At 37.2% G+C, this 21,245-nt stretch overlaps 2 protein-coding genes across 2 annotated transcripts; one reads left to right on the forward strand and one right to left on the reverse strand.

Moving 5' to 3' along the window:
* The first annotated feature begins 653 nt into the window (after positions 1 to 653).
* EXOSC9 (exosome component 9) lies at positions 654 to 14,301 on the forward strand. Its single transcript, XM_003795511.3, has 12 exons — positions 654 to 838; positions 1,154 to 1,248; positions 2,004 to 2,123; positions 2,240 to 2,342; positions 3,647 to 3,784; positions 5,909 to 5,991; positions 6,740 to 6,872; positions 8,220 to 8,308; positions 9,435 to 9,581; positions 10,559 to 10,743; positions 13,777 to 13,855; positions 14,165 to 14,301. Exons 1-12 carry the CDS (start codon positions 773 to 775, stop codon positions 14,244 to 14,246), a joined length of 1,320 nt encoding a protein of 439 aa, XP_003795559.1. The 5' UTR covers positions 654 to 772; the 3' UTR covers positions 14,247 to 14,301.
* Positions 14,302 to 14,985: 684 nt separating this feature from the next.
* Positions 14,986 to 21,191, reverse strand: CCNA2 (cyclin A2). Its single transcript, XM_003795512.3, has 8 exons — positions 20,894 to 21,191; positions 19,856 to 20,099; positions 18,295 to 18,407; positions 17,882 to 18,105; positions 16,975 to 17,182; positions 16,456 to 16,569; positions 15,677 to 15,810; positions 14,986 to 15,311 (listed from the first exon to the last, which is right to left on the reverse strand). The coding sequence occupies exons 1-8, from the start codon at positions 21,104 to 21,106 to the stop codon at positions 15,263 to 15,265; spliced, it is 1,299 nt and encodes a 432-aa protein (XP_003795560.1). The 5' UTR covers positions 21,107 to 21,191; the 3' UTR covers positions 14,986 to 15,262.
* Between the last annotated feature and the right edge of the window lie 54 nt (positions 21,192 to 21,245).

Consider the following 21,245-nt stretch of genomic DNA (forward strand, 5'->3'; position numbering starts at 1 on the left):
AAGAGTTTAGACCTTGTTTTGTTTTGTCCTCCTATTTGATATTGCCTCGCTAACAAAGCTGACTGGTTGGCAGCCTGGCCCCACTAAGGTTTCTCTACACCTGTAAAAATAAGTCTATCAACTTTGAATAACTGGATAGACTATCAGAAATAAATGGTAAATTTAGTCTCAGTCCTCAATAGTAATAACATCATTAGGACGTGGAAACGTTTTCAATTTTTTGTCAACTTTTCAGATTCCACAAGATTTCACCTTTGGCCCTCCAAGAACATCCCACTTCACGGGCTCAGCTTTCTTCCTCTCCCCACTCGCAACCCCACGCCCCTTCATCCCAGTGTTTCTCCAGTGACTCTGCTCCAAACCCTGCTTCCCTAGGGGCCAATGTCAACGTCCTCATCTGTAAAACCGCAATAGTACCTGCCTAGCTTCAACCCTGCCAGGATCCAGAAAAGAGTGGAGCAGGAGAACGGTCTATTGACATTAATTCTGTCATTCTGATAAAGTTTGTGTCCGTTTTCCCCTCGCACTATATAATAAAACTTCACGTTCCGCAGTGAGCCTCCCCAATCCCCGCCAGCTTCTCTCAGCCGGTTGGGGGCCTGGAGCCGGACTTTGAGTCTGCGCAATAGCAGCAGCCAAGCCTTTGCTTTCCCACCTTCGGCCGCCGCGCCTTGATGACGTAAATCTCCTGCGCTGCGGAGCGAACTTGGTGCGCGTGAGGAGGCTCGGATGTCCCTTTGCTCGAGGATTCTGGGGCTCGCGACCCAACATAATGAAGGAAACGCCGCTCTCAAACTGTGAACGCCGCTTCCTGCTCCGCGCCATCGAAGAGAAGAAGGTAAACGGTCCCGTGGAACTGCGCGCTGCGTGGTAGCTCAGGTCGCACGGTGTGGACTCTCAGGTGTAGCCCGCGCGGGCCGGGAAGCAGCCGGGGGACCTGCCTGTACGTTCGTAGGGCTCCTCCTGCCACCCAGGCGTTTTCTCAGGATCTTTTCAAGGCTTGACTGGGTGCCCTAGTTTCCACTTATCTATTGGGGTGGGGGGTGGGGTTAGGATACCACTTCCTCCAACTACTTATCCCAAAGCCAGACACAAAATCTTTGCTCAAGAAATACTTTTTGAAGGAGTAAAGGAATGAATGTTGTGCTTACAGCGGCTGGATGGCAGACAAACCTATGATTATAGAAACATCAAGATCTCATTTGGAACAGATTATGGGTGCTGTATTGTGGAACTTGGGAAAACAAGGTAACAGGATTCAAATTAAATACAGATTCAGAAGGGAGAAGTTTGAAAATATTGAATCGTTTGTTTACAAAGCAGCTAAAACGTCTGGGCAATACTTTGTTTAGCTGCCAAAAGTATTTTTTTATGCAAAATGTTTTTGGTTTTGTCGTCACACTTTAAATTTTTAATCATAGACATATTTTGTGATTTTACACGAGTATCATATAGTTCTTTCTGACCTCTGTAAATCATATAGACAACAGCAGTGATTAATTTGTTTCGTGCACTTTTCTTTCACATTCCAGTGTGAGGAGTGTAGAGCTTTTGAGCATCTTGTCAATAAGTAGGTCCCACTTTACTCTTTTGATGAGTGACATGAGAATTAGGCTTTTAATATTCTTTTGAAAGTTGTGAAGACATTTGGTTAGGTAATGATCCATGCCATGTGAAAACTCTCAAGAAAAATCACGTTTTCATGCCCTTTTGTGTCAATAAATATTTGTAAAAGTAAACATTGATTTTTCTGCAAATCTGTGGAATAGTAAATATTGTAGTAAGAGGAGAGTTTTCTTTTTCTGCCATCTTTTTAGGTGTACCAATATATGTTTTATTTCTGTGTATATTCTACTGTGTTTTATATGTAATTTCTACCTCTTGTATTTGTTACATTATTACTCAGAGTAAAACTGAAACTTAATTGTTATCTGTTTAAGCCTTTTTTCTTAATTGGAAAGGAAATCTATTTAGGTAACCACTTTATACCTTTATCTTTGCAGAGTTCTTGGACAGGTTTCCTGCGAACTTGTGTCTCCAAAACTTAATAGGGCCACAGAAGGTATTCTTTTTTTTAACCTTGAACTCTCTCAGATGGCTGCTCCAGCTTTTGAACCTGGCAGGTATTTAAATCTTCTTCTTAGGCTGCTTTAGCCATAGGAAAACCTGACAGCAGTGAGCTGTTGTTTAAATGCCTGGTGTTATATTTCATGACATTAGCCCATTCCTATTTTCATAGGCAGTCAGATCTCTTGGTGAAGTTGAATCGACTCTTGGAAAGATGTCTAAGAAATTCGAAGTGTATAGACACTGAATCTCTCTGTGTTGTTGCTGGTGAAAAGGTGGGGAATATGCCCAAAACTCCCAATCTTAGGTTGAATATTTTTGATTCGTGGGTTCCTATATCTATGCTTTTATTTACAGCACTTTAGTTAATTCAGTTTTGTGCTGGTTCACTTCACTCCAAATGTCTTGAGTACTATCTTTAGAACTTTGTGTCATTTCTCTCTCTGAAGGGACAAAAAACATCATCTTATAAGGTTGAAGATATTAATGGGGATTTGTATTATTGAATGTATTATTCAAAGAACTTGTGGCTTTTACATATAGTTTCTCATTTATTTTCTCATGTTATTTAAATGAGTTAAATGATAGAAGCAAGTAGTTTTCCTTTTTTATGGATGAGGAGCTGAAAAATAGATTAAATCCTTCATTTGGATAGGTTTATTGATTTAGACAGGACCACACAGTGAGTCGGTGGTAGGGTTGGCTTTGGAAATCTTAGTCCCAGTAAATTGTGTTATATGAGAATATTAGAACTTTATTCTTGATTAGGATATTTAGACCAGCTTTTTGAACCCAGAGAAGTAACTTAGCTTTCCACATTCTATACCTAAATGTAATAGTTTATTTATATTACTCTAAGGTTATTAAAAAAGATGTTATCACATAAAATCTAAGAGGTATTTGGATATGGTGTCACATGCCTATAATCCTAGCACTTTGGGAAGCTGAGGCAGGAGGATTACTTGAAGCCAAGAATTTGAGACCAGACCAAGCAACATAGTGAGACCTTGTCCACCTATTTAGGAGGCTGAGGTGGGAGAATTGCTTAAGCCCACATCAGGATTGCAGTGAGCTATAATGTCACCACTGCACTCTAGCCTGGGCAACAGAGCAAGACCCTCAAAAAATAAATAAGCAAAATAAAACCTATGAGGTTGAAGTTTTTAAGTTAGTAGACACAATAAAAATATTAATAGATTTGGTGTTAGGAAAATCTTAGTATTAAATACTAGAGTGGGCTCTGTTTATTACAGTGTATCTTTTACTGTTGTCAACTGACTCACATAGATAAATTATTGGTATTTCAGATGTTTGGCTGAAAATTTTCCTAAATTTTTTACCAATAAGCTAGAAGGAGTAACTGCATATCTTAATAGCAAGTAAAAAAATTATACAGTATTACTTTTCTTAATAAATAGCCATTAGGGCAGCACCTGTGGCTCAAAGGAGTAGGATGCTAGCCCCATATGCCGGAGGTGGCAGGTTCAAACCCAGCCCTGGTCAAAAACTGAAAATAATAAATAAATAGCCATTAGTTATGATCACTTAGGATTTATTTTTATTTTAAATTCACTTCCAGGTTTGGCAAATACGTGTGGATCTACATTTATTAAATCATGACGGAAATATTATTGATGCTGCCAGCATTGCTGCAATTGTGGCCTTAAGTCACTTCCGAAGACCTGATGTCTCTGTCCAGGGAGATGAAGTAACACTGGTAAGTCTTATGATGGGAGCCGAGATCCTTTCTATGAACTAATGAGTATTCTGAATGTGCAGACAACTCATTACTAGTGAAGTTATGTTATAGATGGTAATTAGGTAAGTTCTAAGATTTGTTCATAAGGCAAAAACTATATAGGGTCAAAATTGCCTAGAAATCTGTTAAATTATCTGTATTCATGTGTCTGTCAGTAAGAATACACCTCAGCCTGGTTTTCCAGAATAAAACTAGATAACTATTTCTTTGAATTGAACAATTAGATGAAGCAATTGACTGTGTTTAAGGGTCAAATGTGTGAAAAATACTTGATTCTCAGGACAGTGAGATACTTGCCCTATAAGAAGCATGCAGTAAAACTACAAAGGACTAAAGAATCAATGGATGTACATCTCTCTCTAGGACTTTTGTTCACTAAGCAAAAAAATTTTATCAGAAATTTGGAAGGCTATTAAAACATATAGCAGGTGTACTCCGGGAATAAGAAAAGGGTAGGAACTAAGAATTTATACTTCTGACTTTGAGTTCCCAGATGATTTTGCATATCATTGACTTAACATTCTTTTTCTCTTTTGTACTGAGTATGTCAGTTTTGATTTATATAAATTACATGCTAGAATAAGTGCACTGTAGTCTACTTTGAGTTTGACAGTTACAAAAGAAAACATCACATGCCTAAATTTTCTAAGCAGTTATTTATAACACTATTTTTAGGCTTTAGACTGGAGAAGACCCTTTAAAGTAGGGTTGTCCAACCTTTTTTCTTCTCTGCCACAAATTGGAAGAATAAGACTTGCCTTGTGCTTCACATTAAATATGCGAACATTAATGAAAGCTGATGGCAAAAAATAAGGTCCATGCATACTTATCGTGAAATCTGACACACCACAGGTGAGCAAAACAGGCCTCACATAATCAACATGCAGCTCCATGGACCACAGGTTGGACACCCCTGCTTTAAAGACTTAGGGAAAAAAGTTTATGTAGTAAAGATGATGTTCCTGTAGAGGAGAGAGTTATATAATGAAGTTAAAAGAAAAACCTAAGAGTAATTAATAGACTTGAAAATGAGGGTGGCGCCTGTGGCTCAAAGGAGTAGGGTGCCAGCCCCATATGCCAGAGGTGGCGGGTTCAAACCCAGCCCCAGCCAAAAAAAAAAAAAAAATGATTGAAAATGAAATTAATTTTAAAATATTGCAGCATTATTACTGGTGGGAATGTAAAATGGTACAGCCATGTTGAAGTTAAGAAGTTTCTTAAAAAGTTAAGTGTAAACAATATCCTATATTCAGAAAAATAGCAATGAGAGGAAAATATATACTTACTTCAGCATATTTGACCTTGTTATGAAATAAAACAAGTTAAATGGCTTAAAACCAGGAAAAAAAATTTCCAACAATTCCATGCATGCCCAGTAATCTACAGGAGGGATGAAAGCATATATTCACTCAGAGACCTGTATGCAAATGTTCATAGCAGCACTGTAATAGCCAAAAACTGAGATCAATCAAATGTTCATCAAATGATATGTAAACAAAATGTAGCATATATATACTGTATAATGGAATACTATTTGGTAATAAAAAGGACTATGAACTACTGATAGATGCTATAAGGTGGATGAAATCTGCTAAGTTGAAAGATACCAGGCAGAAAAGACTTCAAATTGTTTGATTATGTTTATATGGAAGGCTCAGAAAAGGCAGATTTACAGAGATAGAAAACAGGTGATCAGTGGTTGTTTGGGGATAGAGTGGGAGTGAGAATTGAGGAAGAATTCTGGGGGTGAATGGAAATATTAAAAGAAGTTTGACTCGGCACCTATAGCTCAAGTGGGTAAGGTGCCACCCACGTACACCAGAGCTGGCGAGTTCAAATCTACACCGGGCCTGCCAAACAGCAATGACAACCACAACCAAAAAATAGCCGGGCATTGTGTTGGGCACTTGTAGTCCCAGCTACTTGGGAGGCTGAGGCAAGAGAATCGCTTAAGCCCAGGTTGGAGGTTGCTGTGAGCTGTGATATAACAGCACTCTACCAAGGGTGACATAGTAAGACTGTCTCAAAAAAAAGAAAAAAAATTTAGTGACTATAATTATTGAACTTTTTCTCTTGAAACAGTATACACATGAAGAGCGTGATCCTGTACCATTAAGCATCCACCACATGCCTATTTGTGTCAGTTTTGCCTTTTTCCAGCAAGGGTAAGTCTTGCCTTGTCATGGGCCAAAATTATAAATGCAGCTAAAAATTGTATTACTCAAATATGTCATGGACAAATGAACAAACACCTCTTTAATATTAAAGCACCTACTAGTCCTTTACTCAGTCCTTTCTTCCTCCCTTCCTTCCTCCCTCCCCTTCCCTTCCCCTCCCTTCCTTCCTCCTACTGGTAAAGAGCTTTCTCAGTATAACTGAGAAAACGTTTATGCTGTAATAAAGTTACTTCCCAACATTTTTCTTTTCATGGCATACTTACTTTTGTTTTTAATAACACAGGAGCATTTTATTTTCCATTTTCCATAATACCAAAGAACTTTTAGAAATAATTAATACATTTATTTATTACATCTTTGAAACAGATGACTCCAGCTAATATATGTAATTACAGTATGATTAGAAAGAAAAATAAAATATTCAGGACATTTCTAACAAAAAAATTACTTCTAGGAATAGAATACAGAATTCATAATTCTGTTCTTTCCTGCCTTTTATCAACCATGAGTCTATTTTCAATCTTTAACTCAGAGATTAATAATACTGTAAAGCTCACTCAGTTACTTATGTGCACATCAATATAAAAATAACCAGAGATTCATCCTGTTACGTCAATCACCAGAACTGAATCATATCTTTTCAAAATATGCCCTTTTATTTTTTAAAATTCATTACCCTAAAAATGATAAGCATTCAGCCTCAGTTTTGTTTAGGTCCATTTAACATTCATTTCAGAACATATTTATTGGTGGATCCCAATGAACGAGAAGAACGTGTGATGGATGGCTTGCTGGTGATTGCTATGAACAAACATCGAGAGATTTGTACCATCCAATCCAGTGGTGGGATAATGCTGCTAAAAGATCAAGTTAGTGCTTTGATTAATGTCCCATTAAGTATAGGTTACTTCTCTTAGAAGTTGCTTCTTAGGTTTTAACCAGATCCAACAAGGATACTTTCAATGATTGATTCTAGGGTATGTTATAATCTGGTTTCAGTATTATCACCACATTTTAATTACTGGTGGCTACAAGATACCCTTCTTCCTCCTTTGCTGTTCCCATGTCTTGTCCTCTAGAATCTGACCCTTCTAACTAGAGAAACACTTCTTTCTTCTAGTAAAGACAACGATGTATATCCCTATTAAAAAAAAAAAAAAAGGTAGAAATTAGGTGAAAAGATAAGTTTTACTTTCAGAATTTGGATAAAATAAATGGTTCTCAATGTCAGCTATGTATCAAGGAGCTTTTAGAAAATAGATTGCTATATAGCACATAGTGTGGATGGTTAAGAGCACAGAGAACTTTAGTTTGAATTCTAGCTTTGCTTTGCACTAACTGATCGTGAATAAACAATTCATATCTTTGGGCCCAGTTTTTCTTTTTTCCCCTCACATAATTTAAATTGGTCTCATCCCTTGTTGATGGGCCCAGTTTCTTTATCAGTTAAATAGGGAATGATGTTATTACTGACACCTTGTTTTTATTTATTTTTTTGAGACAGAGTCTCACTGTGTCACCCTCAGTAGAGTGCTCTGGCGTCACAGCTCACAGCAACATCAAAATCTTGGGCTCAAATGATTGTCTTGCCTCAGCCTCCCAAGAAGCTGGGACTATAGGTGCCCGCCACAATGCCTGGCTATTTTTTGTTGCAGTTGTCATTGTTGGTTAGCTGGCCCAGGCTGAGTTCAAATCCACCAACTTCGGTATATATAGCTGGCGCTGTAACCATTGTCCTATGGGTGCCAAGCCTACCTTGTTGTTTTTTAAAAGGATATAAATAGAGATATATTGCACAGTGTCTAGTATAAAGTGAGTGGTTAATGTTAATTTCTGTTGTCATCATCATTGTCTTTATTACCAGCATCACAATTACTACACAAGTCCCAATTTCTGAGGGATTACTCAAAGAAAGGAAATTAGTACATTCCTGAGCATATATGTATATCTTTGACTTCTTTCATATTGTCTTTTATACTGTCTTGTAAGAAAGTTTTTGGATCTGCTCCCTTAATGTGATAGTCCTTTAAATATTTTAAAAAGAACCTCATAATTTGGCTTAATCTGTGTTTACATTGGTACTATTTTCATATTTGAGGGGGAAAAGTCAGGTTTAAATTATAAATGTAGAAAAACTAATTTCATAGTATTAGTTTCATTAGAGAAAGCCATTTGATTTGTTTTCTTTAAATAACAGAATTTGCCTTTATAAATAGGTTTTGAGATGCAGTAAAATAGCTGGTGTGAAAGTAGCAGAAATTACAGAGCTAATACAGAAAGCTTTGGAGAACGACCAGAAAGTTAGGTAAGTTTAATTTTTTCAGAACTAAATGGCCTTTTTATATTTTTTTTTTGTTAAAGGTTGTTATTGCACAAGGTCAACCATATAATTTTTATACATCTTTCCTTATTTGTTAATCTCAGTTGAATATACTACCTCATATGTTTTTAAAAAGTTGATTAGATTCTGTTTATTACATTTTATCCAATTTAAATATAACTTGTATTACAAAACCACATAAGGTTTTTCTTTTTTCTTTTTTTTTTTTGAGACAGAGCCTCAAGCTGTCCCCCTGGGTAGAGTGCTGTGGCATCACAGCTCCCAGCAACCTCCAGCTCCTGGGCTCAAGCGAGTCTCCTGCCTCAGCCTCCCAAGTAGCTGGGACCACAGGCGCCCGCCACAACAACTGGCTATTTTTTGGTTGCAGCTGTCATTGTTGTTTTGGCGGCCTGGGCTAGATTCAAACCCGCCACCTTAGGTGTATGTGGCTGGCACCTTAGTCACTTGAGCCACAGGCGCCGAGCCAGGTTTTTCTTTTAAAGTTAACATTTTCTTAGGAAAAAATCATATTAATGGGAAGAACACAAATGAGTTGATGCCCATCTCTACTTCTGACAGTTATCTTAAGATATATGACCGAGCATGTCAGTGTTCTCTTCTGTAATACGTGATATTAGTGCCTACCTGGTAGAGCTGATTTTAGGATTAGAAAAAAGTGTATATGTATATATATATATATATATATATATTTTTTTTTTTTTTTTTTTTTTTTTTTTTTGCAGTTTCCCGGGGCCGGGTTTGAACCCACCACCTCTGGTATATGGGGCCAGAGTCATAGGTGCCACCCTAGAAAAAGTCATAGGTGCCACCCTAGAAAAAAGTGTATTTTAAGCATTTAGCACAGGTCTGGCACATGGTCCAATAAATGATAATTATAACTTTATTTTTTCTCTTGCTAGGCATAGTAAATTGGTGAGGTTAATTTAGTCAAATAAACTAACTCTCTTCTAATAGATCTCATCCACCAAAGGATAAAATAATAATTTTTTTCCTTTCTGTCTTCTCTCTAATCTGTCATCTTCCTTCTCCTTCTCTCTCCTATGCCCCACCCCCGTCCTTCCCCACACCCCCGACCAAAACCTGCATACAGGAAAGAAGGTGGAAAGTTTGGCTTTGCAGAGTCTATAGCAAATCAAAGGATCACAGCATTTAAAATGGAAAAGGCCCCTGTTGATACCTCAGATGTAGAGGAGAAAGCAGAAGAAATCATTGCAGAAGCTGAACCTCCTTCAGAAGTGTATCTTTATTGGGTGGTATTTATAATAAGATTCATGACATTTTTGGCATTATTAAGGCTACACAGGTGTGCATGCTGAAATTAGTTTTCTGAAACAATTTTGTTAGAGAAAACACTGTACAAAATAGAGATGCAAGTCATGTTGAGTTGATATTAATATTAAACTTTTTAATTTTTCCTGTAAAAACCAGAAAATTCTTTAAGAATCAGTTTATACCAGGGGTCCTCAAACTTTTTAAACAGGGGGCCATTTCACTGTCCCTCAGACCTTTGGAGGGCCAGACTGCAGGCCCTGGTACCAGTCAGCTGCTAAGCAGGACAGGCAAAAACACCCGGCGGGCCGCTTGTAGCCTGTGGGCCATAGTTTTGAGGATGTCTGGATACCATTTCATTTTACTTTGAAAAAGTATTCTTTAATATTTATAGCATGGTCACTTTATTAATTAGTGGTTCTCAACCTTCCTAATGCCTCCTAATGCCGTGACCCTTTAATACAGGTCCTCATGTTGTGGTGACCCCCAACCATAAAATTATTTTTGTTGCTACTACTATATCAACTATAATTTTGCTACTGTTATGAATTGTAATGTAAATATCTGTTATGCAGGATGTATTTTCATTGTTACAAAAGTGTCAAATAAAGCAGGTTGAGAACCACTGCTTTATATACTATCAATATTTTTATCAAAATTACTCATTTATTCACTAAATTTAGCACTATACCTAAAATGTTGAGAGCCTATGTCTTAATGTTTTTTACCATTAATTACATCCATAAAATATATCCTGGATCAGAAACTTAATTTTTATTCTTTGTTCAGCTATTCATAATAATAGCTATATTAAATTTTTTTTACCTAAAGATATGAGGCACACTTGGATCACTTTTGCAAAAAGCAATTTAGGTCTCTCTTTGAATTTTTCAACAGTTTGTCAAATAACAGTGTTTTTGTACTCAGTTTTCTTAACTTCTTAAGTGTTTCTAAACCTGTGTTATGGACTCCTGGAACTGCCCAAATTGGAGAGGGAATAGAAAACTCCTGGGGTGATCTTGAAGACTCTGGGAAGGAGGATGAGGATGAAGGTGGCAGTGATGATGCTATCATGCTTGATAGCATAAAAATGGACACTGGATTAGAAGTCTCTGGTATTGGAAGCCAAGGTAGGTGATACTTTCTGTCTTTTATTTGATACAGATATATATATATATATAAAAAATGTATTACATGTACATACCTATTCATAGATATGTATATACATAATTTATATTAACTATAGATCTGTGTTATATATAGCTATATACAAGAATAGATGTATTCCATTTTCAGAGGGGCTAACTATTGTGATTTAAATTTCAACTAATTATTGAGGCTAATTGTGATAGTACCAGTTCTTTTTTTTTTTTTTTTTTTTAAGAGATAAGTCTTACTTCATTGCCCTCAGTAGGGTGCTGTGGCATCACAGCTCACAGCAACCTCCAGCTCTTGGGCTTAGGTGATTCTCTTGCCTCAGCCTTCCAAGTAGCTGGGACTACAGGCGCCCGCCACAATGCCTGGCTATTTTTTTGTTGCAGTTTAGCTGGGGCTGGGTTTGAACCTGCCACCCTCAGTATATAGAGCCAGCACCCTACTTACTGAGCCACAGGCACTGCCTGATACCAATTCGTTTTCAAAAGAGTATGGTTATCTTTGTGGAGTAGTGGTATATTCTTTGGTGTATAAATGATAGCAACATTTTAATTTTTTTTTCTTTTGTATATATATTTGGGCCAATTTTAAGTGGATAAGTTTCTTGAAGATCTCATTCCTGCATGCTGCCTTTTTTTGTATCATTTCTAAACTGATATAAAAAGCCCATATTATAATATATAGTCTAAATAAAACTTTCTGCAGTGTTAGAAACATTCTATGTCTACACAGCCTAGTATAGCAGCCATTTGCCCTGTGTAGCAGTTGAACACTTGAAGTGTGGTTTGTGTGACTGAGGAACTGAATTTTAAATTTCATTTAACTTTAAACATAAAATTAAATAGCCATATTAGAGCTATTAATATATTAATATAATATTAATATATTAATAAATTATAAATTAATATTAATATGCTATAAATAGCTACCCTAATATTGCTATAATAGAACATTAAAAAATTGTAGACATGACTGGAATACCAGTAGTTCCTTGCACTCTGAAACCTGTAGAACTAAAGAAATTGTTGATTTTACCAGTGGACATTTTTACTTTGAAGAAAGCTAAATTCTTGCCTGGTCCACATAACAAAATCAATTTTTTTTTTTTTATGTTGAAAAAACACTAATCATATAAGGATCTAGGAACTAGGCTGGCAGGGAACTAGAGGATGTACCTAATAAATCTGATTGAGGAAACAGTGAAAGTGGCACTGTTCAGGAGTGTAAATGCACATACTGTATGCCTTCAAGAAGGGAAACTATAGCTCATGAATGCTACTGAAAGCCTGCTGAGTTTTGTTGTTGTTGTTGTCATTGTTGTTTTTTAATTACTCAGAAAAATCCCCATTGCTTGGGACCCTTACTCAGTTTTCTGGGTGGTTGTTACTTCTATGTGGTATTGTTCTTCCATAACTTGTCCCAGGTTATTTGTTTACTATATGTGCAGTGATACAAGCTGCTTAAACACAGGAACTATAGTTTTCCCATGTCAGTAGATGTAGAGGAGTCCCTGTCATTTTAAATGCTGCATAACTTCTGTTGCTAGTTTGTTTAACCATTACCTTATTGTTGAATATGTAAGTTGTTTCCATTTTTTCACTGTTACACAATGCTACAGTGTCCTTGCACTTGCATATGGCCCTTTATATATATGTGTGTGTTCAGTACTTTTTTTAAACAATAGCTAATGTTATTTATTTAGTTAGTTTTTGAGACAGAGCCTCAGGGTGTTGCCCTGGGTAGAGTGCTATGGCATCACAGCTCACAGCAACCTCCACTACTCCCAATTCCTGGGCTTAAGCGATTCTCTTGCCTCAGCCTCCCAAGTAGCTGAGACTACAGGCACCTGCCACACACCTGCTATTTTTTTTTTTTCCTTTTGATGTAGTTGTCATTGTTGTTTGGCAGGCCCAGGCTGAATTCCAACCCACCAGCTCTGGTATATGTGGCTGGCACCTGAGCCACTTGAGCTACGGGTGCTGAGCCTACTTGTTCAGTATTCTAAGATTGATAAGGTTAAAAGCTAGGCATTCTATTGGTGGTTTGAATAACAAAATTTTCAACTGAATAATAAAGGTGAACATAAGATGGATCAGGTAAAGCCTTTTCCAAAGCATGTGAACAAAAGGATAAACTAATTGAAAACTAAAAAACATTGAGAATTGATACATAACCAATGTATTTATCATTTACTAAGGCCCCAGAGAAAAATGGGCAAAATGGCTGGACATGGTGGCTCATGCCAATAATCCTAGCATTCTGGGAGGCTGAGGCAGGTAGACTGCCTGAGCAAGAGCAAGACCCTGTCTTTACCAAAACCAGAAAAAATCTACGGTATCTAGGTGTTGTGGCAAGTGCCTGTAATCTGGCTACTGGGGAAGTGAGGCAAGGGGAATGCCTGAGCCCAAGAGTTTGAGGTTGCTATGAGCTGTGATGCCAGGGCACACAGAGAGACTGTCTTAAAAAAAAAGAAGAAAAGAAAAGAAAAATAGGCAAAATATAGGAAGTGGTTCTCAAAGAAAATACAAGTGGTAATATTTTTTCTTGGTCAACCATGGTGATAATAAAGGAAGTAAACAAAAAAAATGACGTGGTACTTTTTTATTACCATATTTGGCAGTATTAAAAATACCAGCATTTATAAGGGTATATGGAAAATGGTTCTTCATTTACCATTTCTGGGAGTTATTTTAGAATTTATGTGCCTTTGACCAAACAATCCTTCTAAGAATTTTCTTTCCAGTGTTATCTAACAGGAAGAAAATAAAAATAGCAATTGGCATATTGACTTTAAACCATTTCCAAATTGGTTCTACAAAAGATGCCATGTGGACTTTTTTCCCTACCACTTTTACAATTAAAAGAAGCATAAGAATTTTACAAAAAGTTTTCAGAGCTCCAAGGAACTTGGATATTTATGGAAATGGGAGTTTTAGAACCTCTGATGTAAATAAACCCACGTGATTTATTTCCCAAGAGATTAAACAATCTCTTTTTTTTTTTAAAAGATGCCCCTATAGTACTTTCAGATAGTGAAGAAGAAGAAATCATCATTTTAGAACCAGACAAGAATCTGAAGAAAATAAGGTATTGAATTTCTGGTTTATTTAAAATATATAAATAGACTTTTTAGAGGCTTGCTCTCAGGTTTTTTTCTTCTCACATACTACTATAAACATAAAGATTATCACTTTTTCATTAGATATCCAGCTGTTCCTTCTGTGGTTTCTTTACCCTGTGACTTAAACTCTATAGATGCCTTTCAGAGTTAATGTATTTTACTTTCATAGCTGACTTATTTTGTATCCTTTTGGAAAAAAATAAGACGTCCTATTTCAGTGATCCAAAATTTAACAAGTGTACCATTAGTAAACTGTTACTTTACTTTATTCACAGAACACAGACCATCAGTGCAAAGCAAGAAAAAGCACCAACTAAAAAGCCAGTGAAAAAGAGAAAGAAGAGAGCTGTTAATTAAAGCTAACATAGTTGTATATATAGCTATTAAACGGATATTTATTCAGTGCAGACAACCCTGGCTATTTTTATTCATAAATCCATTATAAAAATCTAGCAGGCTTTCAAAAATATGGTTTTTGACATTATGCTTTAAAATAAACCTTGTGGAAAATTACCTTGCCTTATAAATTTGCATAAATGCTTCCCACCCCCATCCATAATCTTGGTTGCGTTTTTATCCTCTCATAACCTGACAAGGTTTTAAACAACTCTGACCTGGTAAAGTGTAAAAGTTGATAAGAAAAAAAAAAAAGAGCAAAGCATTTTTATAAGCTGCTGCATTGTATACAGAGCTGAATGATTCTCAAGAATCTTCAGTGTTCTGGCCAGGTGCAGTGGCTTATCGCTGTAATCCTAGCACTCTTAGGAATCCCAAGTTGGGAGGATCACTTGAGCTCAGGATTTTGAGGTTACTGTGAGCTAGGCTGCTGCCACTGAGCACCCTATCCTAGCCTAGACAACAGAGTAAGACTGTCTCAAAACAGAAAAAAAAGAACACAAAAAACTTCACTCTTCTGATAAGTAAGCAGATATGCTTAGATTATGCCCACATCACCAAAATAGTCCAGGTGCTTAGGAAAATAATGCTAGGCTTTGAGTGTCTGTTTTCCTAAAGCTAATTTTAGGGGAAAGCTTTGGTATATTTCTAAGTGGAATCCTGAAGAAGTCAGATTTTTACCTCAAATTAAAGATGACTGGCAAAGTTTTCCACATCAATTTATTAATTCTTACTATCTTGACAGCTGGCGTCATTAATACTTTAACAAAACCACTTAAAATTAGCCAAATGTCTAAGATACATGTACAAAAGATATACAAATTAAAACCATTTAAAAAGTAATAGTTACTACCATAATTTGTACTAGGCCATAACTTCTGTATTCAGAAATGATTGTAGAATTAAAACCTAAGATAAAAACTGTACATCATATACTCTGAGTGATTTACATCTTAGAAAAAGGCAATCTTCCACTGTTACAGATTTAGTGTCTCTGGTGGGTTGAGGAGAGAAACTCCATGATATCTGTGTAAAGAGACAAAAAAATTATTTTTAGTAAGTATAATCCAGTGGGATGAAGATCATAATACATACACTTAGAACTCAAAAATGCTACTTCTATCTGATTGAGTTGACAGTTTCAGAAACATTGTCTGAAACTACCCAAAATTATGTACTTAAGTCCCCTCTCCCCTCCCTTCTCCCCAATATGCAGAACAGAAAGCACTAACTACAACCTTCTCCAAACATATAGGACCTGTCAAAAGAGAACAGCTTCTCAAGGAGGCTGTGGCAGATTAGTGAATCCTTTAATAAAGTTGAAATGTCAATGATTTCCCAAACCATAGTCTGGAAGAGCAAGTTTCTTCAATATCCAAGTTAATTCTTACTTTGAATTTTTATACTTTTCTCTTATTGATTGTTGTGCATGTTGTGGTGCTTTGAGGTAGGTCTGGTGAAGGTCCATGAGACAAGGCTTAAGACTTTCCAGGGTATATCCAGTCTTTTGTACTAATGATTCAGGCTATCGAGAAAGGAGAGAATCACTGAATTTTGTTTTTAGTGGCAGACACAACACAGTGTTAATTGTCAGCATTAAACTTATGTGAAATTTCAGTAGAAAGATTTAACACCTCCAACTAGCAAATCTAGTTTACCTGGGTCACTATTTTCATCTCATTTATGCTAACTTTGATTCACTTTTACTACTTTCCTTGCCAGCAGCAGGTCAGATGGCCTGAATTCTTTAAGCACACCTTTCAAGTCCAAGTTACAACTAAACTTTCTGCTGAACACATGCTATCCAATAAGTAAAAGGCCTTAAACAATACAGTTGCCTCTCCAATATACTCAGGGAATTGGTTCCAGGACTTCCAGTGCATACTCAAGTCTGCACATACTCAAGTCCCTCAGTTGGCCCTGTGGATACAGATTTCACATCCCAAGGATACTGTATATTTGATTCACATTTAGTTGGGGGGAAAAAAAAATCTGTGTATATGTGAACCCATGCAGATCAAACGTATGGTATTCAAGGGTCAACTGTATATATTTGGACAGTTTCCAACTAAAAGCATCTAGATAAATCAATTCTACAGGACAGTTATTCAACTTATCTGGCATAAGCACTTAAGTGACAAGGTTAACTATATGATGTTGTAATACATACCCAGCTTTGTCCCGTGATAGTGTAGAGTGCTAAATGAAAGGCAGCTCCAGCAATAACTGATGGTAAATACTTCAGGTATGGGTCAGCATCTATCAAGCTTAATTCTCCCAAAAACTAGAATGAAAAATGCTTTAGAGCTTTAGAATTCAAACCCCAAACCTTGCCTTCCTACTTAATTTTTTCCTATCTTTGAAACTGGCTCTGTCTGTAGTAACCCTAGAAAAAATATTCATCATCATTGAACATTACTACGTGTTTTTCAGCACCATTTTTATCCTGTATTTTCCCTTTAATAACCTTTTATAAACAACTCTTCTACCATCTTCTAAGGTTTCATCCTCATACCTCTAACTCCTGGTGCTTTCCTCATACTCTTTCACCAGGGGTAGGCTTTTTCCTATCCCATAGCATTAGTCTTTCCCTAGATAACTAAATTGCTTGACCAAAGCTATACAATGAAACTAAAGCTTGACCCTAATTACCCTGGAATCTCCATTCAACAAAATGAAAGGAACTTACCATTGCTAAACTTTCAACTTTGCAGTTTGCTGGCTGCAGATGCAAAAAGTATTGGGTAAGAAACTGATTTACTGTTGGTGCAGCTAAGTCAAAAGAAAGGACTTTCAAAACTAGATGCTCCATTCTCAGAACTTGTTTCTTGGTATATGTATCATCTGTAATGTACACAAACTCTGCTACTTCTGGGGGGTATATTTCTTCAAACTTTCTACAATGAAAAAAGTTTTTCAATTATCAGTCAAGAGAAAATTCTTTATCCCAATTCTGAAATCCCATTAGCAGAATACATGGAATGAACTCAAAACCTACACTCTGTACCAACTGCATTTCCATAGACACTTGATTATCACTTGTAGCAGGACTGGCTAGCTAACCACTAATTAAAAGGCCCAAATCAATAAAGGACTTTTGAGATATTTCTCCCCATGCAGTCAAAGGAAATAAATGAAAGGCACAAGATTTCCAAAGAAGGGGACAATGCCAGCATTCACCAAACTAAAAATTTAAGAAACACAAGTCTCAGGAAAGTAAATGTTACATTTCACCTTTAAATTTAGTTTTCATGTCTTAATTGAGAGAAGGTAAGACACTACTTATATCTCAGAAAGCACTTTATTATAGAAGGAACTGTGCTTTTAAAATTTATAATCTAGTCCTAGTGTACTGAAGTACAGCCACTTTCCATGTTCATTAAAAGTACCCTGGAATCCAGATGGGAAAAATTAGTATTGTATATTAGAACAGTTTTATCTTCCTCCACTTCCCCAGCCACCACACTACCATTCCTAAAGTAGTTACTGAATCTCTGCCTGGTGTAGCATGTTAAAATGTCACCATTAATCTCAATTTCTTGCCTACACAAAAAAGTAGTGATCACTTTTAATCAAGCAAACCAAGGTAGACTTACGAAGCTAACAGCATAGCAGCAGTGCCCACAAGCTGAAGCTTTCCTCTTAATACAGACATTGAAGAAAGGAATCTATCAATGTAGTTGACAGCCAAATGCAAAGTCTCATTTTGTAGTTTATATTCTTCTCCTACTTCGACTAACCAATCCACCAGGATGGCCCTCATACTGTTAGTGATATCTGGCTGTTTCTTCATGTAACCCACTTTAGGCTTACACTTAACCTGTTGGGAAAATTATTTAGTAGTGTTAAAATTGTAATTAGATTATCATACTATTAACAAAGATGCTAATACTATAAACTCAAATATTCCATTAGAGCAATTCACTAGTGGTTAAAAAATTTAAACATCCTCTCAATTTCATTTGGCCACATTTTATGAATATATAAACTGGATTCACAGAGCCTTTACCTCCATTTCTCTAAGGTATGTGTGAATATCCTCATTGTAATCTGGTACTTCATTAACACTCAGAGGCTTTTCATCTTCTAATACAATTGATATGTCCATAGTATTTGGTGATTCTGGAACAGTTCAAAAGATATGATTAATTGCTTAATATTCTATTTGGTTTAATAGCTAAAAATGACTGCCCTCTTATCTCATACCACAAAAACATTCATTTTAGCCACTAAAAAGGGTTTCTCATGACAAAAAAAACAACTAAGGAAAAACAAGGATTATTATCTTTAAGCCTTCATCTTCCATGAGCAAAAGGAACAGATGGCAAGTGGTTCTGTTAGGATAAAGCAGTTAAAATCCACGACAATATCTTAGATTTTCCCTAAGAGATATTAGCAGGACCCTAGAATCTAACAAATTCAAAGCATAATTAGGCAATATACTGAGAATGAATGAAATTATTTCCATAAACAAGTGTTAACAAGAAGTCAGATTTGTTATGAGTACTTCAGATTAACACTATAATCAATAAGTGATTCATTTCTTATATTACAAATTATCTTTTGAGGCAAAGAATATCCATTATTATTTTTACTTCAAAGATCACCTTGAGGATAAAAATTTGTTGCCAAATTTAAATAAAAACACAAATTATTTTCCAAGAACTTTTCCTCTTATTCCCCATCCCCCACCATCAATCGAACTTAAATTAAAATGAGAATGGATTTAGTGAGCCATTCGTCCAATGCCTCAATAGCCCTTTGGTTAAAAAAAAAAAAAAAAAAAAAAGCAAAGTGTAGGCAGAACTGTCTTGTAACAGCCACTGTATTTTGTATGTCATTAAGGTTAAACAGCCATGGTATAACCATTGACTTGTAGAAGGGCAGTGACACCTTTTGCTATCAAATGATCCACAGACTGCTTTTATAGAAGCAAAACTGTAAAGCTGGAAGACATGTTAGATATCACTGCATTTAAGACTGCATCCTCAAATAGTACACCCTACAGTGTTAAGGCCAGGTGCAGTGGCTCACGCTTATGATCCTAGCACTCTGGGAGGCGAAGGCGGATAAATTGCTTGAGCTCACCCATTCGAGACCAGCCTGAGCAAAAGCAAGACCCCATCTCTACTAAAAATAGAAAAACTGAGGCAAGAGGTCTGCTTGAGCCAAAGTTGGAGGTTGCCGTGAACTATGACAGTTCGGCACTCTACCCAAGGTGACAGCTTGAGATTTCTCAAATACATACACACATACAGTAGTATGTAAGAATTGAATCTTAGAACTGAAATCTATTCTCTCAACAAATATTTATGGGATCAGATTAAAATAAACATTCAAGATGTAATTAGATTCATGTAATTGGCAGTGTGCCTAGATTAGGTTCTTTTTGTAGGTCACCAGGTCAAGTGTAGCTGTGAGATCTGAGATAAGTCATACCCTTTTTAAGCCTTGTTACATTAAACCTAACTTCACGATAATGATCAAGACATTATCTTACAATACAAAATAACAGTAATACAATCTAGTTATAATTACCTTAATTCAATACAGACTTTCTTAAAACTTACCAAAACTACCATCCATTGGATAATCAAGAGGTACAAGTGGTTTTCGTGGTGCAGGTAAGGTAATAGCTGAATTAAAAGCCAGGACATCTTCAGATTCTGTTTTTTTGGATTCCACTGGCCTCTTATGAGTGTCTTCTTCTGCTTCATCCACATGAATGGTGAATGCAGGCTGTTTACTGTTTGTTTTCCAAGGAGGAACAGAGACATGCTCATCATTTATAGGAAGATCCTTAAGAGGTGCAACCTAAAAAGAAATTGATAACTGGCTTTAAGTTTTTAAAATGAGGTTTTGCTTCCTTTAACCTATGGGTATCTCAGCCTTTGCTTTTTCTCCCTAAATATTCTATCAGGATATTAAACTTTCTGAGACAAAGTATAGGCAAAGAGTAGTTTGAACAAAGACAGGATGATTCAATTTGCCACAGGCCTTCCCACAAAGGTTAGAGCAGTCAATACTAAATGGAATTATGCAAAAGTAATCAAGGCCACAATAACGGTGGAGTGGCAGGCCAATACAATAGTTGACAAGTTTAGGAAAGAGTTGGCAAAAAGTGTTGGTTCACCACTTTCACCCCAGGGTGGAGCAACCGAGCAAATCCGGCAAAAATGGCGGAATTTACCAAAAGCAAGGTATTTTTTAATCCCCTTTCCTACACTAGAGGTCTTCTCTTAACCAAATGATGAAGAGGAAGAGAAACTGGGTCCTGGAGCACTGCCTGAGATTTGTTAAGTGGGGAGAAAGGCGCGGAGTTAGGCAAAGACACACCGGGTCTGACCCCTTTATCTATGGGAAAATGCCCCCAGTAGAGAGCAGACAACCAGTATACGCAGTGCTGGCGGGGGACATGAGACTAAGAATAAAGTGAAAAGCTTTTACTGAGGCATCCACACACCAGAAACTGGGGACCAGGTGAACTCCAGAACCCCACACCACCCCCCAAGCCACACAATATGTTTTACCGTCATTCTTCTCTTCCCGCTGAGCCCTTGCCCAGTTCCCGCCCGACCCACCCTCCTAGACTTCTCGCATGCTTTTACCCGTCGCGTCTTGGGCCTCTGCTGTGGTGGGGGACCCCGCGGGTTACCGGCCTTCAGTACAGCCAGCGCGGCCCGGGTCCGCGGCTGCTGGGCAGGAGCCGCCTTCTCCGGGTTGATGTTCTCCTGATCCTCTTGGAGCGCCGTGTGCTTCAATGTTTGCAGTGTCGAGCTTGCCTCGCGGGCCGCAGGCCCCGGCGCAGAGTTGCCCAACATCACTGCTCCCGGGGGCGGGCGGCAAGATCAACCTGCGGCGCCAAGCAGCGTGCACTCCGCCCCGCCGACCAGTTGCTCCAACTCAGCCGAGCAGCACTCCAGCTGTAGCCACCCGCTGCAGCCCAGACCAGCCAGCCAG

This window comes from Otolemur garnettii, unplaced genomic scaffold (genome assembly GCF_000181295.1).
Source record: "Otolemur garnettii isolate 467f Iridium unplaced genomic scaffold, OtoGar3 scaffold00093, whole genome shotgun sequence".
NCBI lineage: Eukaryota > Metazoa > Chordata > Mammalia > Primates > Galagidae > Otolemur > Otolemur garnettii.

Bases quoted from the DNA above. Each gene is read 5' to 3' on its own strand.
- EXOSC9 (XM_003795511.3), top strand. From the start codon at position 773: ATGAAGGAAACGCCGCTCTCAAACTGTGAACGCCGCTTCCTGCTCCGC. The intron at 1,249-2,003 runs GTAACAGGATTC...TTATCTTTGCAG, and splicing joins GTGGAACTTGGGAAAACAAG to AGTTCTTGGACAGGTTTCCT. The intron at 10,744-13,776 runs GTAGGTGATACT...TTTTTTTAAAAG, and splicing joins CTCTGGTATTGGAAGCCAAG to ATGCCCCTATAGTACTTTCA.
- CCNA2 (XM_003795512.3), bottom strand. From the start codon at position 21,106: ATGTTGGGCAACTCTGCGCCGGGGCCTGCGGCCCGCGAGGCAAGCTCG. The intron at 18,106-18,294 runs GTAAAGGCTCTG...TTTTCCCAACAG, and splicing joins CATACCTTAGAGAAATGGAG to GTTAAGTGTAAGCCTAAAGT. The intron at 16,570-16,974 runs GTAAGTTCCTTT...TTTTCATTCTAG, and splicing joins AAGTTGAAAGTTTAGCAATG to TTTTTGGGAGAATTAAGCTT.